General features: G+C 40.3%; 2 protein-coding genes across 5 annotated transcripts in view; both read right to left on the bottom strand.

Moving 5' to 3' along the window:
- Nucleotides 1-10,441, bottom strand: part of b4galt2 (UDP-Gal:betaGlcNAc beta 1,4- galactosyltransferase, polypeptide 2) — an 81,097-nt gene extending 70,656 nt beyond the window's left edge. For 2 of the 3 annotated variants that reach the window (XM_061797664.1, XM_061797662.1), the window contains exon 1: nucleotides 10,027-10,441. The gene's annotated coding sequence lies outside the window, so the exon portion shown is untranslated. Of the gene's footprint in view, nucleotides 1-3,688; nucleotides 3,851-7,565; nucleotides 9,401-10,026 lie in introns of those variants that run through there. The other variant, XM_061797663.1, reaches the window with a different exon arrangement.
- A 1,370-nt stretch (nucleotides 10,442-11,811) lies between these two features.
- atp6v0b (ATPase H+ transporting V0 subunit b) overlaps nucleotides 11,812-20,951 on the bottom strand; it is a 41,894-nt gene continuing 32,754 nt past the window's right edge. Inside the window, exons 2-9 of one of the 2 annotated variants that reach the window (XM_061797574.1) lie at nucleotides 16,053-16,188; nucleotides 15,386-15,434; nucleotides 15,220-15,303; nucleotides 14,980-15,057; nucleotides 14,476-14,545; nucleotides 14,309-14,360; nucleotides 13,729-13,919; nucleotides 11,812-13,073 (exon numbers count right to left, since the gene is read on the bottom strand). In XM_061797574.1, the coding sequence (XP_061653558.1) occupies nucleotides 13,047-13,073; nucleotides 13,729-13,919; nucleotides 14,309-14,360; nucleotides 14,476-14,545; nucleotides 14,980-15,057; nucleotides 15,220-15,303; nucleotides 15,386-15,434; nucleotides 16,053-16,137 (636 nt within the window). In that variant the 5' untranslated portion in view covers nucleotides 16,138-16,188 and the 3' untranslated portion in view covers nucleotides 11,812-13,046. Of the gene's footprint in view, nucleotides 13,074-13,728; nucleotides 13,920-14,308; nucleotides 14,361-14,475; nucleotides 14,546-14,979; nucleotides 15,058-15,219; nucleotides 15,304-15,385; nucleotides 15,435-16,052; nucleotides 16,353-20,951 lie in introns of those variants that run through there. The other variant, XM_061797573.1, reaches the window with a different exon arrangement.

The following is a 20,951-nucleotide window of genomic DNA, read 5'->3' on the forward strand; positions in this document are numbered from 1 at the left end:
CCATAGAAGGTATTGATTCTGAAAGAAAACCCAAGGTTTTCTTAACAAATCCGTAGTCGTAGGTCAACAAAACAACCCGAACACGCGACACGGTATGAGCGCAACCTTGACAGGAAAAAAAAAAGCACTATCTGTATAAACCAAGCAAATGGACCAAATATGCTTCCTTCTGCAATAAAGCAATGTCTCCCACATTCTGAACTGTTACCAGGAGACCAGAGCCCGCTTCCACTGCGGGGCCAACATAAAACTGCCAGCACCTGTAAAACATCTGTATCTTGAAATTTTAATTGGGCTACAGATGTAGCAGTGGACAGACTGCTCATTTGTGGCGGTACATATTTCATAATGTTGGTCCAACATATGCTGGGAGCCAAAGTCGAGGATTTTATCTCGAAAGAGACAAAACGTAGCCTCGTACATTGAGACTGTTTGCCTCAATAGTGGCGCATTTCACAATAAAGTCAATACTGATGAGGTTATGGTGACCTTTTTTTTTTTTTTTTTGCTGATCTCCATAGTCGATGCAAAAACTAGCAAAGTGCAACATGAGTAAGTGCCCTTCCGCTTGGTCAGCACTTTGGTGAGGCGCAACACGTTCAAGAAAATCAAGAAACAAAGATTTTTTTAATCCACTAAACTTCAACTATGTTAAAGGCCTTTTACGTTACGGGTGTTGGCTGTTTTCTTCACGCTAGTTGTTCCTTGTTCGCAATCGTCATAAAATGTTGTCAGTGTTGGCCCCGCAGTAAAGTTACTTTGCACGAGACAAGGTCGCTCCTTCAAAACGGGTTTTAAAAAACCTCACTGTAAATCCTTGCATTTTTTTGTAGTTTTTCTTTTGCATACATGCGAACAGACATTTTGTGTGGATAGCTTTTATCACAAAGTGCAGATTATGTTTTTTTTTGTAATTGTTGTTTTCAATGTTTTTTACTGGCCGCACAGTGCTTGGTTGATTAGCCTGTCTGCCTCGCAGTTACAGGTTCCGACTTCGAATCTCCACACCTTCCAGTGTGGAGTTTGCATGTTCCCCCTGTTGTTGCATGAGTTTTGTCCAGGTACTCCGGGTTCCTTCCAAATTCCCAAAAAAAAACCTACAATTCTAAACAGACTGTTGAATAAAAACAATTGCATTATCATCTTGATTAGTCGTCATTCAACCGTGCCAGTGTACCTAATGTTGTGGCCAGTAAGTCGCTACTCTGTGTGTGTTTCACAGATGTTTTCAGCAGAGCCTTCGGGCTTATTGTATGTCCTCATCTCATGCGGAAGATGAGATTTTGTCTCATCCGAGCGGGGACATTGCGGATTTCAAAAAAAACGTTTTCAGGTTTATGGCTTATGACTGAGCTTGAGGAGACGTTATTATATATATATATATATATTAAAAAACTGGATAAAGAAAACATTTTCCACATGCAGATCCCTCCTCTCTCAGGCGCTGTCTATCACCCCCCCCCCCCCCCCCTCGCCTTGAGTCTTTCTTTATCAAAAATGCATCAGCCAAGCAACACCTGATCGTCCGGAGCACATCTTGCTGGAGGCGAGTTCATCTCCCCCAAAGCCCTCGGCACAGCACGGTGGGACATATGGAAGCAATGGACGGTTGCTAGCTCAGATGTTCGGTCGCTAAAACACCCGGACATTTTTTTTTTGTTTACTTTTTTTTATAGAACACCACATTGCAGATAATTGAGGTGGCAAACCACAGAACTAGTATCACCAGCTATCTGTACAAAAGTATTTAAAGTAAATTATCCATCTACATTATTTTCTATACCACTGATCATGTTCACGGTCCAAACTGACTTCGGGCAAACTGTGGACTACGCCCTGGACTGGTCACCCTCAACTGAGTGGACGACTTCCTGTTTAATTTCAGTCATGGGTCCTTGAGACTTTTTCATGTAAGCTTCCAGGGGTCGCTACTGAGTGTGTTTTTAGGGATTGAGGGGGTCCTGTTCGAGACGCCAAAATTCACAATTTGACCAGAATACGCCAGGATATTGTTTCATTTGTATGAGACTTTCTTTGAATGCCCATCCCCGAGGATTACATGCCTGTCGTGAGAACAAAATCATGACAGTAATTGTGTGAGGAGGGGGGAGTATGGAAGGGATTGGAGGGGGGGGAGAGGGGTGGAAATGTAATTCTGAAGCAATTGGGTCACGTTGCGAAAGAATCAAGTCATTTGTTGGTCATAAAACCAATATGCCAGTTTTTTTTCCCAGTTTTTGTGCATCGGCTTGTTTTTTGTACAGTTGAAAATGGTCCAAATGCTAAAAGCATCCGCCTGCCTGGTGTCACTCCTAACTTTCTTATTTTAAAATGCTTGCAATTTCTCAGTTATTAAAAGTGAAGACAATTTAAAATGTTGGTCCTGAAGAACATGAAGTAGACGCACATGATTTGAGAAAAGCGGGGTACACCCTTGACTGGTCACCAGCCAATCGGATTGTTTTCAACATGTTGGGCATCTTTTGGGACTGAAGTTATCGTTTCCTGCGGTTTTGATTTCGTTTGCGGCTTTTTGCGCTAATCCCATCAAGCCAAACGAGCCCTCCGTTATGTAACCGCCGTCACCCCCAGCGCGTGACTTATGCATGCATTACGATGTGGATGAAACGCCGCCATTCTTTTTACTTCCCGAGCGAGTGAGCGAGTGTAAGACACGCTGTCGTCGAGACGACATGAATCAGATGCTCGGCCACGCTCGGCCGCGCTCGGCACGGCCTTGACCTTTCGCTGTTCATTAAAGCAAGGAGAAGTCGGGGCTCCCCGGTTTACCGTGCGCATCCCCGTATCCCTCACGTGCACTTGACAAAATGTCAACGACAACAGCAGACACCAAAAGTAAGCGAAGGAGACCGACTAACTGTGAAATGGACATTAACTACATTTACTTAATTGACTGTAGGGGAAATATAATATTATCAAGTAATATTGTTTATATGCAGTGTTTTTTTTCTTTAATGGGATTGGAGAATAGCGGCACGGTGGCCGACTGGTTAGAGCGTCAGCCTCACAGTTCTGAGGTGCGGGGTTCAATCCCCGTCCCCGCCTGTGTGGAGTTTGCATGTTCTCCCCGTGCCTGCGTGGGTTTTCTCCGGGCACTCCGGTTTCCTCCCACATCCCAAAAACATGCATTAATTGGAGACTCTAAATTGCCCGTAGGCATGACTGTGAGTGCGAATGGTTGTTTGTTTCGATGTGCCCTGCGATTGGCTGGCAACCAGTTCAGGGTGTACCCCGCCTCCTGCCCGATGACAGCTGGGATAGGCTCCGGCACGCCCGCGACCCTAGTGAGGACAAGCGGCTCAGAAAATGGATGGATGGATGGATGGGATTGGAGAATCTCTGTGAATCTTCTGAACTCCTTTTTCCAGCCCATGGGAAAGCTGTTGTAATGTTCCTATAATAATAATAATAATATTTTACGACAACAATTACAAATATTAATTACAAAATAATAAACATGGGATATTCCCACAATATAGAAACGTGTAAAACGTAAAAACATCTAGTTAAATTAGTGTCGTATAAAAGAAATACAAAAATATGGAAAAAATAATAATAATCCTATGTTTTTATACAATTGTTAAATTAATATCACAATCAAAATGGAGCATTATTATCTTTGTCAAAGTAGAATGTTGGATGCAGCCGTTGCACTGAGCAGGGGTACCTAATCAAGTGTCCACCTGGAGGAAGAAGGAAGGGAGCGAGGAGCAGCAGCTAGTTAAGGACGTGAAACCACAAGGAGAAAGCGGACGAAAGCGTCTCCAACATCCGATCTCCTCCTCTGTAATCTTCTCGCGCGCCAAGACAAATGAATGCAGCGCGTGTGCTGCGAATTAAAAGAATTATTCACACGGCAGCCAATTAACTTTTATGACCTAACAGGACTTGAAAACCAAACACTTTTTCTGGTTTCCAACCAGAGTAACAAAACGGCATGAGAAAATTTGCAACAAAATGAGGGTTAAAATGGGCTTTCACTTGTGTCGCACTTTTCTACTTTCAAGATAACACAAAGCACTTTCACACAAGTCTCGACGACACGGCATCAGGAGCAACTCAAGGACACGTCGACATAGTCACAGCGGCTCAGGAACGTACCCACAACTTTCGAGTTGGGAGCCCCCCCCCCCCGCCCTCTACCACTTGCAGCTCCCTCTCTGGGTTATGGATTTGAATGACTTAAAAGTGACATTAAAATGAAACAAAAGCCCCATCAGAATGCCATTGCAACGCAAATGACATCTGATGTCACTAAAGTGACTAAAGTCTGTTGGAATTTTGAGGGCAAGAACCATAGTTAGTAGCTTAAAGTTAAGTCGAATTGTTAGTGTTAGCTAGTGTTATCCGTCAATTTTGATGTTAAAAAAACATATCTAGACAATATGCAGCTGAGGTTAGCATGTTGGAGCGACCCTCGACAAGCATTCCAGTTTCTCATTTGGTCCGTTTGGAAAATTCATCGCCCACCCTCCTGTACTGTATACACTGTAAAGATGAGTTCACTTTGAAATTCCTCGTTCCTGTTGAAAACGCTAAAACGTGGAGAGCGCACCTTAATTGAAAGAATTAGCATTAAAGCACTTCATGATGCCAAATGCTCTCTTTACTAATACTTTTGTTCAGCACATATATCGACAGCATCCTGTTTCGGCCGTTTTGTTTCGGACGAACAACGAAAATTTTCGGTGCATCCCTAAAATTTAGAGTAAAGTAAAATGTTTTTTCTTCATCATAAAGCATCAAATTAATTATCTTCACAGGTCAGAATGACAATAAAGAGCAAAATATAAGTAAATAAAAAAAATCACCAGTCTTATTGCCTGTGGGGCATTTAATTGGCCCAAGCCTGTGCTGGATGTTTTACTATAACTACAAAGTCAAAACAAAACAAAACAAAAAGAAGAAGAGAAGACATGAAACAATTTGAATGGAGGGGGAAACAGGACTCAAGAGAGAACAAAACACAACAGGGCTCTCTGAGCACAACACTCAAATTGCCTCTCAGCAGTCTTGCAGTCTGAAGGAGGTCGGGGCTCTTGAAAAGACGTCCGACAGCTGCTCTTCACTCTGCACATTGTTGTGCATCAACTCACAACATGAGCCGCGAGTTCAAATGTAACTTTTGAGATAAATACGCCTTTAAAGTCGCACAGAACAACATTGACAGATTATTCCAAGAATGGCTGAAGTTTCACAAGAACTGATGGCATCACTGATAGATCCTCCCAAGATGTCATAGGAGATTTGCTTAAGTCGCGACAGCTTAGTCGCAAAATCAGAGCTCATTGAAATGTTTTGCAAAAATGTAACTGATAGAGCCTTCCAAGATCTGTAGAAGTCTCACGAGATTTGCAGTAGTTTAGAATATCCCTGAAGTCGTACAAATTGGTGTTCAGCTGAAAATCTTGGGGGAAGTATTTGCGATCGTCGCACAGAACTTTATGGATAGGACCTGTCAAAATTTGCAGAAGTCTCACGAGATTTTTCCAGGTCTCACAAGATTTGCTGAAATCTCTAATACTCCCAAAGTCATACAAACAAATCGGAGTTGGAACCGAACATTTTGGGAAAAGTAAGCATCTTTAATCAGACAGAACTTCATGCATAGAACCTTTCGAGATTTGCTGAAGACTCACAAAAGTTGTTTAAGTCTCACAAGATTTGCAGAAGTCATTTGAGATTTGCTGAAGTCTTACAAAATTTGCTGGCGTCACAAATGACTCCATGTTGTCAAAAACGCACTCATCTGAAAATTTTGGGAAAACATATATCTCTAAAATTGCACAAAACTTCATGGATAGAACCTTCCAAGATTTTTTTTTTACAAGATTTTCTGGAGTCTTAACATGATTTGCCGAAGTCTCACAAGATTGGTTGCAGTCTCAAATGCCCCTGAAGTCAAACAAATCAGACCATCAACCATAATATTAGGGCTGTGGAAAAACAAAACAAACAAACAAACAAAAAAACACCACATAAATTTGGTCGACACAAAATCTTCTGCCTCGAGCCAATAAAAAGTATTAATGAATGATTATTTGCGCTGTCTGGAACCAATTTGCACCGCCCAGAACCATTTGTCCACTGTCCATGTTTACCACAAGGATATTTGTTGCAGACGGACACACTGTTGGGCCAGTGGAAAAGCATTGCCAAGAAACGACAGAGTTGCATCTGCAAGTGATTTTTAAGAAACTGATGTGTAATGTACATATAACATGATGTTTGAGTGAGCTGAATAATAGCTAGCGGTTTTTACCTAAAATGGAATGATCACTCAAGCACTCAATGAAATATCTATAGGATAATCGATTCTAAAGAGATTCGATAGTGACAGCCCTACGTAACATTTCGGGAAAAATATGCTTCCACAGTCAGAACTTCATTGACTTGCTTTCCAAGATTGACAGAGAAGTCTCCCGAGATTTGTCTCCCTAGATTTACGGAAGTCTCAAATTCCAAAGAAGTCGTTCGGATCAGAATTCAACCTCCATACGACTATCAATATCTAATGCTGTATTGATACACTACTGCTCTCTCCCAAAAACGCCTCTGATCTAGCTGCTCATTTGGCAGCGGCGCAAGGGAGTAAATGAAGTGCTTTGGCGGAACGAGAGGAGGATGGCGGTTCGGAGGAGTGGGGGAAGACGAACACTGGCTCCGGCTCCATTTAATACTTCCGTCTTTCAGGCTTAAGGCCACCGCCGTCCAATTATGCGTTCCCTGGTTGTCCATTTGATCAACCTTTGTCCTTCATGCTCTGCACTGAACAGCCCATGTTTGAAAGGCTATTTAGCCACTCAAGTGTAAAAACAACCCAAGTGATGTTTTGATGAATAGTAAATGCAAGGAAGGGTAAAAATGGAAATGTACTGTATAGCGGGAACGCTGCCTGACTTCTAAACAGTGACAAGTTAACTGCTCAAATTTGATTTTAGATTACAGCTTTGTAGTTCCTAACGGTTATTGCCGGAACTGAAAATAGAAATAAACAGAACAACTCGAAATAAGCCCCAAGGCATGTGCAGGCACATGCACATGTGCAACGTGTATGTTATATCACTAATGCCATCACTCCTGTCACTGGTTATTCATGATCATTCTTCATGACCACCACCTGACACAATAGAAACAAACAACAACCAGAAATAATCCATAAAGTAAAAAAAGCATCCACGCAATGTACATCTTGTTTAATGCAATCACTCCTCTCAACAGTTATTCATGATAACTGCCACCTTGCAGAAAATAAATAAACAGAAAGAGAAATAAATCAAAGTCGGGAAAGCTACAGAAATACAGGTTTGAATATTAGAAGGAAGGCTTAAAGAGCAGTGTGTGGTCCAGTACAGCCCATGTTTATGCAGATAAAAAATGGCCATTGAATCATTTCCACTGTACCGCACGCACTCAGCTAATCGTGTGTTCTTCTTTATATCAGCTCCCCGAGAGACACGCTTTGACTCCAATCAACTTCGTCTATCAGGCATCAATGTTTCAGAGCGCTGAAGATGTGACCTTCCGTCTGTAATTAAACCCACCCGACGCCACGAGCGCCTCTCCGCTGTCTGATGGGTGATAGCGCAGGCGTTGCGGTAGATGAGCGCCGATACTGCCTCGCCTCGCCACGCACGAGAGCGTCGAGGTTCATAGGCCAAACCGTCGCAGCTCACATCGCAGCGCAACTGACACCATAAAGTCACGTCCTGACGATCTATACTGCAATGCAACACATCTCAATGGCCAATTACTACTAATCCTTCAAAGGGTAAGTACTTTTACTTTATTTTAGTCTCTTAAGAGACTGTTCGACACTTAGTCAGAATGTTAAATTGGAACCATAAAACATTCATAGCCATAACGGTACATTCGTAGTTACTAGGTAGTAATTATAATTTTACACAAGCAATCTACAAAGTAAAAAAAAGCAGGCTTGGTTGGAAATAAATACATTACAACAAAAAGGAAGAACGGTGGTGTAGTTGTTAGTATCTTAGCCTTAACTCATTCACTGCCAGTCCTCCATGTTAACATGGATATTTGAATTCAACAGCCGTCAATGGCAGTGAATGAAAGTTCTGAGGTTCGGGATTCGAATTTTGACTTCTCTGGGTTTTCCGACTTCCTCCCAATTTCCAAAAACATGCATGTCAGATTCATTGAAGACTAACTCTTCCGTAGGTGTGAATGCTATAGAACATAGATGGTTGGAAAACAACAACACAACTACAAAAATCGCCCACATTACACTTAGTCATGCATGGGTAACAACTAGAACTAATCTACAGAGTGAAATAAAAACGCTGCAAACTCAAGCACATGCACAGTGTACTTCTTGTACAATTAATGCAATGGCTCCTTTTGCCAGTCGTGATCACCACTAACTTGCACAATAGAAATAAATGGTGGAAATAAATATAACATCTCAAATTCATGCACAAAGTAAAAAAAAAAAATTGTAAAGTACGGGGACTGCATGGGTACGTGCAATGCACATGTAGTATTATTAATGGCTGAACTCCTATCACCAGTTATTCATGATAACATCACCTTGAACAACAGAAATAAACAGAACAACTAGAAATAATCCAGTGTAAAAAAAAAAGAAAAAAAAAAAGTCCCACAGATCACTAGGTTCCGTATGGGCACAATGTATCCATGCAAAGCACAGTACATGTAATTTGATTTATTAATGATAAATGCAAGTTTGCACAATGGAAACATACAGAACGACTCAAAGTAATCCACAAATTAAAAAGAAAAACTCCACGCCACCCTTGGTCACACACGACAAGGGCACATACGTATGACTTATGCAATCACTCTTCTCATTAATTATTCAGGATAACACCACCTTGCACAATGGAAATAAACAAAGACTACAAATAATCCACAGTGTCAAAAAGCACATGGCAAGCATAGTTACGTGTGCAATTTGAATCCCAAATAACTACTGCAATTGCTCATTTTGCCCATTATTCATGATAACCACCACATCACACAATACAATAAACAAATGGTCTACAAATAATCCACAGAGTCAAAAAATAGCTTGGGCAAAATGTACGTCCCAATCAATCCGGCACCTTCCATCCATCCATTCATTCATTTTCTGAGCCGCTTCTCCTCACTAGGGTCGCGGGAGCCTATCCCAGCTACCATTGGGCAGGAGGCGGGGTACACCCTGAAATGGTTGCCAGCCAATCGCAGGGCACATACAAACAAACAACCAGTCGCACTCACATTCACTTGCACAATGGAAAAAAACAAAATGACGAGAAATAATCCAGAGTCGAGGTAGAATGTGTTTTGCCATGGCTTCACGAGTACATCACTTCCTATGGGTGCAAACTACAGCACTTTGTTTCCCTAATATAAACAAAAACTTAGAAGTCTACCGTGTACTATTTCAACTGTGCTACTTATTATTATTATTACTATTATTATTATTATTATTATGAGTGCATCCAGTAGTTCAGTGACTTACAGCACCGCTCCGGTCCCCCTCTGAAGAGATACCGTGTCAGAAATGAGAGATGTGTCGGATTGGATTAGCATCCTCTCTCCCCAGACTGTGTGGAACTGCCTGGTTGGGTTAAGCTTCATCGTGAGGAAGACCTCCACATCCTTGTTACCCCCCCACCACCACCACCATCATCATCATCATCATCATCACTAACAGAAAGAAGCTGGCTGGACTCCCACAAAACAGACCCCTGGACATGTCATGATACAGTCCCCCTCACACGTGTTTCTATTAAAGTACATTTTTGCATTATGCAAAAATGATGGGAGCTGCAGTGTACTTTTTAAGAGCTGGGAGGCAGCTGTGATTCTGCAGGGGAGGGAGGCTAGCATGGCGGGTGGAAGAGAGGTAGTGTTCGGGATGGCTGTGGTGGTAACAACAAAAGAATTAGTAGCCCACCCACCCCAAAAAAAAGATGCAAAATGGAGCAAAATCAAATGTAGGGAGGGAACAAGGGGGAACGCAGGGCTGCTTACCTTGATTTTGTCAAGCGAATACTTGCTGCATCTTTGTGTCTTCTTTGCAGTACGTCATGTTGACATATATAGACATATTTTTCTATTAGAATTATTAGTTCGACAAGTCAACTTGCCACACAATATAGTCGCCGGTGAAGGAAAAAAATGTGGTAAAATTAAATTAATTAATTATACAAATAAATTTTTTTTAAAAAAAGCACCGTGCTGTTTAGCTAGCGTCAACCGTATCCGCCGCGTCGACGTCGTCCAAGCGAAAAGGAGGCGAGTAGAGGGGCCACGTCCTCATGGTTTAGCTGTCATTTTGTTGTTGTTGTTTTTTTGACAAGGCAACAACAAAAAAGAAAGCGAGGGAAACGAAGGGAGGATGGAGGGATGCTCCTCTTCCTCTCTCCGGCAGGTCCCTCTGCTCCGCTTTCACTTACTACGGAAGCCGGAGGAGACAGGGTGGGGGGGGGGGGGGGGTGAAATAATTAAAATCGCCTCTTGTCTTTTTTGCTTTTTATGTATGCATTCATATTTGTTTTGTATTTATTTATTTATTTATTTAATACCCTCGCACCCTGGCTATTAAGAAGCGACAGTGTTTCTTTTACTTATAAAATGCCTTAACATACAATGGAAAAAGTACACTAAGACAACATTTGTCATCATTTTATTCGTAACTAATCTTTTAATGTTAATACGTTGTCAAAATACGATTTAAAAAATATTACATTTTAAATAGTTGGTGGATTTAAATTCAATAACTATGAAAATGAACAAATTAAAAAATATATCAATTTTTTTTTTAGAACACAACTAAACTTCATTTGTGGTTAATCAGTAGCGCTTTAAATGGTGACAGGTGTGTGACGATTCCCCTTAACATAAGTTTGAATGTGACTGGATAATTCTGAACACAGCCATGACTTCATTCATGAGGGTGTGCACACTTATGCAACCAAATTATCGCAGTTGTGTATTTTTTACTTCCCCTTTGTAAAAAAATTTGATTTCTCCAATTGACTTGAACAGGTTACAGGTCACATTTATTGAAAAATTATTGCCAAAAAGTTTTGAAATAATTTATCTTGGTCTTTTTTACAACAACAAAACGACTGGCATTTGAACAGGGGTGTGTAGACTTCTTATATTAATTACAGATAGGTACCTAGGTGGAGATTGTTATTGTAATCGAATTTTTCTCTTAGATAAATGCAGAATATATTAATCTAAAAATGTTTGTTTGATTTAAAGTGGCACCTCTTTAAAAAAAAAAAAAACGTTTTCAATATAGTAGGTTTCAAAATATGCAAATAAAATATATTTGAACTTGCTGGATACTTGTTACTGTAATTTTGGGGGGGATTTTATTTTTAATCTTAAAAATAAAAATTAGATGGATAACTAGATATTGCTAACTAGTTTTAACTAATTAGCTATCTAGCTAGCAGGTTAAATTAGCTAAATTAAACTATTTTAAAGAACTGGTTCCACGCCTTTCCATTTCTTTAATGTAAAACGCCCCCTGCACACCCTCACACTTGATTTTACTATCAAAACAGCAGTTTAAATTAACGAATGGTAGTATATCACAAGGATGTGCATATAAGCTATGAGATGTTTTCACCGTTTGAGGTTTTGATAATCATGCAAAATAAAAAATATTGGGCGAAAAATTGGGTCTTGATAGCGTTCAGTTGCGTCTAGATCAGAACAAACATGTTACAGTTGCGCCATCTAGAGGATGCAGGGGAACACTGCAACATTTGGCTGGGGTCTCGGAAACAGGTGACAGACACATTGTGGTTGGATAGTTTTTATTTTACGTCCACAGACATTTATGAGGACACAATTAACTGTTTTTTTTATTTTTTTATTTATTGGACATTTACTTTCTTTTCACCATCACGTCAACATAATTTCACACACCGACGAATTTGGAGTTTGGTACAGGCCTTCCTTCAGGATTGATTACGTCGGTGGGAGGGCTGGCATCAATCACATTTGTAACAATTATCACAATTAAATGCATGTTAATAGTCTTTCACAACTTCAGGGTAATAATTACAAGAGGGGGATTCATAGGTTAGCCTGGTTTGTCAAACTGACATAACTTCATTTTTACTCGAAGCTGTGACGAGGATATGGAATACTAGAATTATAAAAGATGAAGACAATAACAGTGCAAAAAAAAAGCACATTCATAAGGGGGGGGGGGAATGAAAGTAGTTTACATTATTTTTTTACAAGCTCATCGGTACTATAGCTTTGATATTTGGCCAAAATGGCTATTTCCAACCAAAATGGTTCAATTTTGAGCATGGGTCCTTGAGACTTGTTAATGCATCCTGTTCATGTTAGACATGTCTCCCCAATTTCATGCCTATTGGTGACACTGAAATATTCTCAACAGGATGCACGCACTTGCAAAACGTTGAGTTTCGGGCATGTTGAGGCTCCCAAAATGACAATTCATTAGCTACAGCCAAAAAGGCTTCGTATTTCGCGTCAGCCATCTGTCTAGGATCCCCGTTTCTGATCGGGGCTCATTTGGGGGAATTCCCTCATAGGAGATCACCCTGGAATTTGCCCAAAATGTCTGACTTACTGTTCAATTTCAGGCATGGGTCTTTAAGACTTTTCTTTGCATTGTGTCATGGCATGACAGAAATGTCCCCCCCCCCCGCCCCAAATCACTCGCCGATAGGTAAAACTGGTACTGGGTGCAATACTCTCACGTTCCAGGCGGCGCTACTGAGTAAGCAGGTCTGACAAACCAGGCAACCAGAATGAACAAAGGCTAAATAAACAACCTCATGCGTCACGTGAAGAGCAACACACACACACACACACACAACACAAATATGTTCAAATACTTTATAGTGTCATTTTCAACCATCATTCATAGTGTGAAGAAACAGCTGTTCTTGAAATGACAAACAATACGCGGCAAACCGAACATTTAAATAATTTACGGTGTATTATTTACACATCGTGTTTTTCCAGCGGTGTTGTCAACTTCCTCTTGTCCTCTTCTAGTCGCCCATCTTTACTTTCGACGTCTTCAGGGGAGGAGAAACAGACTGGCGTTATTAACGCTTGCATAGTGGCATACATAGTCGGACCAAGAAATTCCTTATATTAATTGCCTCAAATCATCAAATCATGAACAACAGAGCTTTTCAAAATGTATTAATAGCCTGAAAAAAATAAAAATTAAAAAAATCCACCAACAGGTTAATCTGCAGATGCCACACCGCATATACACACATACACGACTTGGCCTCCTGCACTGTTTCAAGATTCCCCCATGATGATCAAAGGAAAGGGAACCTGGTGGAAGCGCTCTGTTCCATTTTTTAAAAATAACAAAGAAGAGAAAAAAAAAAAAAGCATGGCATGCGCAGTTTCAAGATTCACACAATGGTTCTACATTTAACACACTGGTAAATGTGAAATCTAATGAAGCAGCGGAGACATGGGTCAAATTTGACCCGGAACAACCTCAGTGTACGCAACCAAATCTTTACAAACGAATGACATTTTGAAATATCCACATTTTTGAGAATTTTGGACTACTTTAGGAAAAGTCATCAAATTTCAGGGTGAAAAGAATGGCATGCATATTTTTACTGCTCAAATGTCAAAATGATTCAAATTTGACCTTTTTCGGGCAAGAAATTCAATTCAGTTCCATTTGTCAGTCGCATCGCTCACCTGCAGGATGGCCACAATGACGCCGAAGAGGCCGATGGCGCTGCCGAAGATCTCCACGATGAGGATCTTGACGAAGAGGCTGGCGTTCTGGGCGTCGGCCAGCGCCGCCCCGCTGCCCACGATTCCCACGCAGATGCCGCAGAAGAGGTTGGAGAAGCCCACAGTCAGGCCCGCACCGAACATGGAGTAGCCTGCTCGCGCGCAAACACAACATATTTTTACCCGCATTCCCGTTGGCTTGACAGGACTCTCAGCCAGAAGCAACTTTGTGAACAAAGGACTTTGATTTGGATATTCTATTACCTTTTGTAGTGTAATTATTATTGTTACTATATTATTATGATATTATTTTGATAGGTTGCTACTTCCTGTTTTGTAACTGCTTTGATTATAATGGCTGTTGACTAGCTGCCTTTCACTTGTCACGTTTAATGCGGCTACTGAGTGTGTACATGTCAAAATATGTTTCCGAAAAATATGCAAATAGAGCCTTTGTCTTGCTATTTGTATTGTACTTCCTGTGAGTAACTTCACATTCGTTAGCCACCATTTTGTCAGTCGTTCTCCTGTATGTTCTTACCAGCTTGATAGTTTTTTGCCCCAATGGTCTCAGGAGTTGTTCCGCTGAAGTTCTGCAAAAATAATACAAATCGTATTCAGACATTTCAGAATATCATATTATAATCAGAATAATACATATTTTGTATTATGTCATGTTGAAGAAAATGGATGGAATCGGATGTTTACCTCGGCCATGTTACTGATGACAATAGCCATGATGATGCCATAGATCGCAACAGCTTCGCAGAAAATGATGCTAGAAGAATTCATCAGAAAGGTTAAGTAGATATAAATAAATTCATAAAGGGTTGATTTAAATGAAGTATAAGCCGATCAAAAAAATTAAAATGATTAACAATGCTGTTAAATTTATTATATTTAGAATGAATTGCTTTATTAAGCAGTTAATTAAAAGAAATGCATTCCAAGAATAATTTGCTCAAAATGTAAACAAAAAAAAGAAAGAATACATTTAAAATTACCAAATGCAACTGAAATGTAAAAAAAAAAAAAAAAAAAAAAAAAAAAAAAACATAAATTAGATATTCACAATTAAATACAACTTACACTTCTGTGACCCATTAACTAGCTAACATTAGAGGTCAAGGGTGAGTAGAAAAGTGTCACCGGTTACACATACCCACAAAAAAAATTATTATGAGAGGAGAAATAGTTCCTCAATGAGCCTACCTGACTAAATTTTTGGTTTTAATGCGAGGAGCCTTGACACCGCCACCAATGATGCTTGAGCCAGTGATGTAGATTCCCCTGGGAAACAAAACATACAAGCAATAAGCACCTAAACATCTTCCTTTATGAGACAATCCAAGATGTTCCGCTTCCACACCCTTAGAGGATTTTCTCAAAAGAGGAAACGATGACCAAAAAATAAATGAATTAAGTGTCACTCGTCATGCAGTTACTACTCACCAAGCTGCTCCCACTACAGACAGCGAGATGGCCAAGCCGATGCCCAGATTAGCCCACATGAAAGGCGACGTTTCTGTAAGGAACCTGCAAAAAAATTATTCATTTCAGTTTCAGGAACTAGGAAAGAAACGAGTTCAGAAATGGAAAAAGAAAAAGGAGTACTCACCATGCCACGTCAAAGCGGAATCCTAAATCGAATATAGTGTAGCATATACCTGGAAACAAAGGAAATATTTAGCAAAAATGCAGTATTTTTTTATGAGACATTTTTGCACTGTAGTCTAAAGTCGCGTGTGTGTGCAAAGATGTCCTACTGAGGTGCGATAGCTCACTGTGTCACGACAACTGCTGCGCTTCCGCTATGGGACCAAATCCGCTATATCCGTAGCATGTTTGTTTTAAAATACTATTATTTAGATTAGTTTAACCATAATATCACCAAATACAACAATTCCTCCACTACCAAAACACAGAATGAACACAGATCCACTGGCTATGTTGGATAGGCGCTAAACCGCGAGCGGATCGCTGTTGACAAGCTAACCAATACCCCGCTGCATTTTCAAATTAATGTCCTCCAAACCGCAGTTTATTAATAATGATGACGAATTAATAAATAAATGCCTTTGACGATGGGCATCCATCGCGAAAGCTGCCGCAGTGCTTCCCGGCTCCCAGCATTTAGCCTGATCCTAACCACAGCCGTCTCACGTTAACACATTACAGCTGCAAACCAACCTAATAAAAGTATTTTACTGGCTGATATTGTTCGATTTCGTGCTGGCTCACACATTTTAATTCACAACGAACTCTTTAAAAGGTGAAAATCTTACCGACGACGAGTATGGTGCTCCAGAAGGCCAAAGTGACCCCCGTGTAAAGAATGGCGTGTCCGTCCATCATCCACTCTAGCAGCATCGATTCGGCTTCGGTGTGCCAAAGGAAAGAAGCGAACGAACCTTAAGCTCCCTTGCAGACAACAAATAAGACACTATATTAAAAAAAAAAAAAGATATTCTTAAAAAATATTTGGCTTTAGACAGCGCTATCGGCTGCCGTGGGAGGAAGAAACACCGAGGAAGAGCGTGAAAGCAGAAGCTCGCCACAGTCAGCTGATCCAGCTTGACGAGCACGTGACCACAGAGCAGCGCGTCCCATTTCGATTCCTCTCCTCGACATCTTCACACCATTGTTTATCACGTTACGTCTATTAATCATTCCTCTTTAATCACTGTTATTATAACAAACTTTACAAATGGAGTAAATACAAGTAAAAAAATATATATATATAATAAAAAAAAGTGCAGTTTAGTACAACTAAGCACTCAAAACGACCGGGTTCCGGAAGGCTGCGTTCCAAACCGGAGTACGACCTCTCCTTGCAATGTGTGGAAAGGACACCAGATGTCCCTGTTGTCAAGAAAGCCGAGACTAGTGTATTTTCTGAGTGTTTTTCCCTCCCTTTATTGAGCCAAGGCACATATTTTGCATGAGAAAAATTTCACCCAAAAAAAATCTATAAAGTTGGACTCATAAATTTACATACCATGACAGAATATCTAGGACGTGTACCATTCTTTAAAGAAAACATGAGCTATTATATTTTCCTCCCAAAACTGTCAATATTTCACAAATTCTGCCAGGGTATGTAAACTTAGGAGCACAACAATATATCTCAAAATGTACTTATTCGGTGTGACATCTGGGCTTGGTTAATTGAACACGGAGCTATTACAGTGGTACCTTGACTTACAAGATCTTATTTTTGTAAGTGACCAAGCGTGGCAACTCAGTTTACTCATCTCTCAAATCAGTCTCTCCAATCTCCTGCCCTCGAATATTCCATCATGCTGCTGCTTGCTGTCGAGCTGGCTGGCTAACAGCCTGTCGCCAATGCTAGTTACTTTTCCACTAACATGGCGCCTTAGAAGGAGCATGGGATTAGCATGTCACTGAAAACGCAAATAGTTGAATTGTTGCAGAGAATGGTTGTTGGTTAGGCTTCAAAAGGAAACATCGGGACTAGGAAGGCGATCGCTCTACTGCTTCTAAATAGCTTTTATTGCCTCTATAGAGGTTAATAAGCTTCACATTACTTAAATCAAGTAGTATGACATGACATCAAACTCAGTATAAACAAGTTGATTACATTTTCAAGCCCAAGAATACAATAATATAACATTAAAAGAGCCTTCAAATAAATAATAACGTAATCCGATGGCCTTGTTTCGACCAGGCCTCAAGGTATGACACTTAATCCATCCATCCATCCATTTTCTGAGCCGCTTCTCCTCACTAGGGTCGCGGGCGTGCTGGAGCCTATCCCAGCTGTCATCGGGCAGGAGGCGGGGTACACCCTGAACTGGTTGCCAGCCAATCGCAGGGCACATAGAAACTAACAACCATTCGCACTCACAGTCATGCCTACGGGCAATTTAGAGTCTCCGATTAATGCATGTTTTTGGGATGTGGGAGGAAACCGGAGTGCCCGGAGAAAACCCACGCAGGCACGGGGAGAACATGCAAACTCCACACAGGCGGGGACGGGGATTGAACCCCGCACCTCAGAACTGTGAGGCTGACGCTCTAACCAGTCGTCCACCGTGCCGCGTATGACACTTAATTCAAATATAATTAGTGATTGGATAAGCTGCTGTCAATTTGATGGGAACATTAAGTCTAATTCCTAGCAAACGAATACATTTAAATCAGTTCGTTAGTTTGTGCATATGCATGAAATGCTCAAATACTGCGCACTAATGAGCCAGACATGCTTTTGGCCATATAAATGTATCTTGGCGGTCACATAAGTGGGTCATTACACCACTGTTGTTTTAAAATGAAAAACAAATAAATGTTGTCATAATCTAGGTCTTTTTCTTCCCAAATCAACATTTTTAATACAATTAGTTAGCAAATGGTTTTCGAGACATGAAGAAATGCTGAGTGAACTGAACGATGTAGCACAACTAACGCTCACACAAATGGATTTTTACACCTCATTGCTTTCAAATAAACAAATGCATTTTACAGCGACATAATGTCTATTTCTTTGCAATCGAACACATTTAAGGCAGTGAGTTGACTAATTGTTGTGAACTATAGAATAAATACTCAAATGCTACACCAAGGGTATTAAACTCTTTTTTTTTTTGCGGCCCAAATTGATGGTACAGTTTACCTGGGAGGGCTGTTATGACTCATCATAGTATTACATATACACCACAAATTGATGGATAACAATTTTGAAATCAGAAGGATAAAAGTTTGTTCAACTATTTGTTCAAGTTACTGTAAAAGCGGGTTTGGTAACAGATATAATGCTTGCAGTACCTCAGCTTTATTATTTATGACATATGATGACTTGACATTTTGGTCTGGATTTTAGCAAGAAACATAGAAGGTGATGAAAATTAAATGTGCTTTCGCGGGCCACATCAAATGAAGTGGTGGGCCAGATGTGGCCCCCAGGCCTTGTTTTTGACAACTGTGCGACACGTTAATTAGCCAGATATACCAATTTCTACTGTTTTGCTCGCTGAAGCGTCAATTTTGTGAGGATTTTTACACCAGCTTCAACTATACATGACAAACAATGGCAACATACGTACTGTAAGTTGTACTTCTTTTAAAACTAATACATTTAATACAGTAGTTGGAAAATTGTTGTGAAGATACGGACGAAATGTTCAATTACTACTCACTAATTAGCCACCCAATGGTAATGCTAGCTATTTTTTTAGCTGATGCAGCAAAAAGTTTTACACTAGCTTCACTTTAAAATGACAAATGCATTTTATGGTAACATATGTTATGGAAGAAACACTGAATTTCTACCATTAGCCAGACATGCTAATGTTCATCACACGTTGTTTTTAGAAGCCATGTATTGCTACCTAGCTTCCTTGCTATGATTGAATCATAAATCACATTGCTAATGTTCACCCCCTGTTATTAATAGTCCGAAACACGACTTGATTCTCAAGAGGTTCGGAGCCTGCGGACTTGAATAGGGGCTCAAAAATTAATCTCGTTGTCTGGTCATGCTCGAGTATGAGCTATTAATCAATCAAATCCAGTTGTCATTTACGTTATTAGTATTCACTCACATTCCACTAGGGACTGTGAAGCTGCTTACGCAGCAAGAAGTACTATTCAACCCTACAGAGACTTGATGCTGGACAGAAAACAAATGCTTTCTTTCTTAGCTGATTAGCATGTCTGACAGAAACTAGGTTTAACACATTCACTGCCATTGACGACTTTAGAAGTCAAATATCCATGTTCACTGGGAAGGCTGGCAGTGAATGAGTTAAACTTGATAATTGTCCATCTTGTGTGACTTCATTAATGTCACTGGCTATTCATATGTACTTATTCAAGCTACATTTCTCACAACGGGGCCTGCCTAAGGTTGTCTGTTTACACGTATGCAGTGTGTTTTAATATATATAGATATATATATATATATATATATATAGACTGTAAGCACAGCAGTACTCGAGGTTGCTGGTCTGCATGCATCCTCATGCCCTCTGTGCCAGGGAGAAACATTTCCATGGAAACAAAGCATGCTGACCTCATCATGGGAAACAAACTTCTGAGGTCATCGTATTGTTTGGTAATTATAGGTTGCCTAAAAGCATTGTGTTAAATTGTAACACATAAAACAATCAGGAGTAATCTGGGCCCTTGTGCTTCCTTCATGGAAACAATTATTTAATTGTTCCAAGGAAAAAGCGTAAAAATGTGTGTCCTGTTTTACTATTTCTTGTTTTTTTTTCTTCTATTTATAGGAAGACTGGGGTAGGGGAACGCACGTGTGCATTCATCCTTTTACCTAACCCTAAACCCTAACGTTGATCCTTAGCATAAAAGTTAACCCAACCCCAGCCCCCAATCCTACCCTAGATTTGACCTTAACTGTACAATGTGTACCCATTCAATGTAAAACAATAAAATAAAAAGCAAAACGGCATTTTAAAACCTGCAAAAGTCCATGTGAGTGACACATGCTTTTGATCATGAATACAAAGCATGCCGCATTCAAACGTTTCCATTACCAAAAGGAACACAGCATAAATACAAATGTCCCCTCTTGCTGTGACGCCGTAACCCTTTTAAGACTAACAACACAGGCAAGGGAGGGCAAGCCGATGTTTCCATTTAACTTCATCAAGCCCCATTAACGAGTGTTACCACGCACACCATCGCCACGTTATTCTCTGCTGTATTTGCCAGGCTATTGCGTAATATTTCAGATAGATGTAAGGCTCATATGTCAAAGTTTTTTTTTTTTTGTGTGTGTGGGTATATGAACATGACAATGCCTGTCGTGAATTAGGGCTGCTCATTTGTACGTCACTGTCCGCAAGTGGATCACTGTGATGTGATGTTCAAATGAACTCGTTTGAAAATGTACTGTACATTGAGTCACTTGGTTAGACTGAAGATTTGTGTTCACATGACAAGCTTACGTATACCACCACTGACAGGGTGGATAATTTGTTTTGGGTTTTTGGACCAAGCACAACCTTGAATATAAAAACATATTTTTGAAATGAATTTTTCATAAGGAGACGTATTCAGACAAAAAGAAATAAATACATGGAAATGGTGGGTCACCTTCCAGGTGGCTGTAAAGTCATGGGTGTTGCAAATTTCAATTAGAGCTGGGCCAAAATGAATGAAAATGGTCCATTTTCAGTATCCGGCCCACAATATCAACCGCA

The sequence above is a fragment of the Phyllopteryx taeniolatus genome, chromosome 14 (assembly GCF_024500385.1).
Source record: "Phyllopteryx taeniolatus isolate TA_2022b chromosome 14, UOR_Ptae_1.2, whole genome shotgun sequence".
Classification (NCBI taxonomy): domain Eukaryota; kingdom Metazoa; phylum Chordata; class Actinopteri; order Syngnathiformes; family Syngnathidae; genus Phyllopteryx; species Phyllopteryx taeniolatus.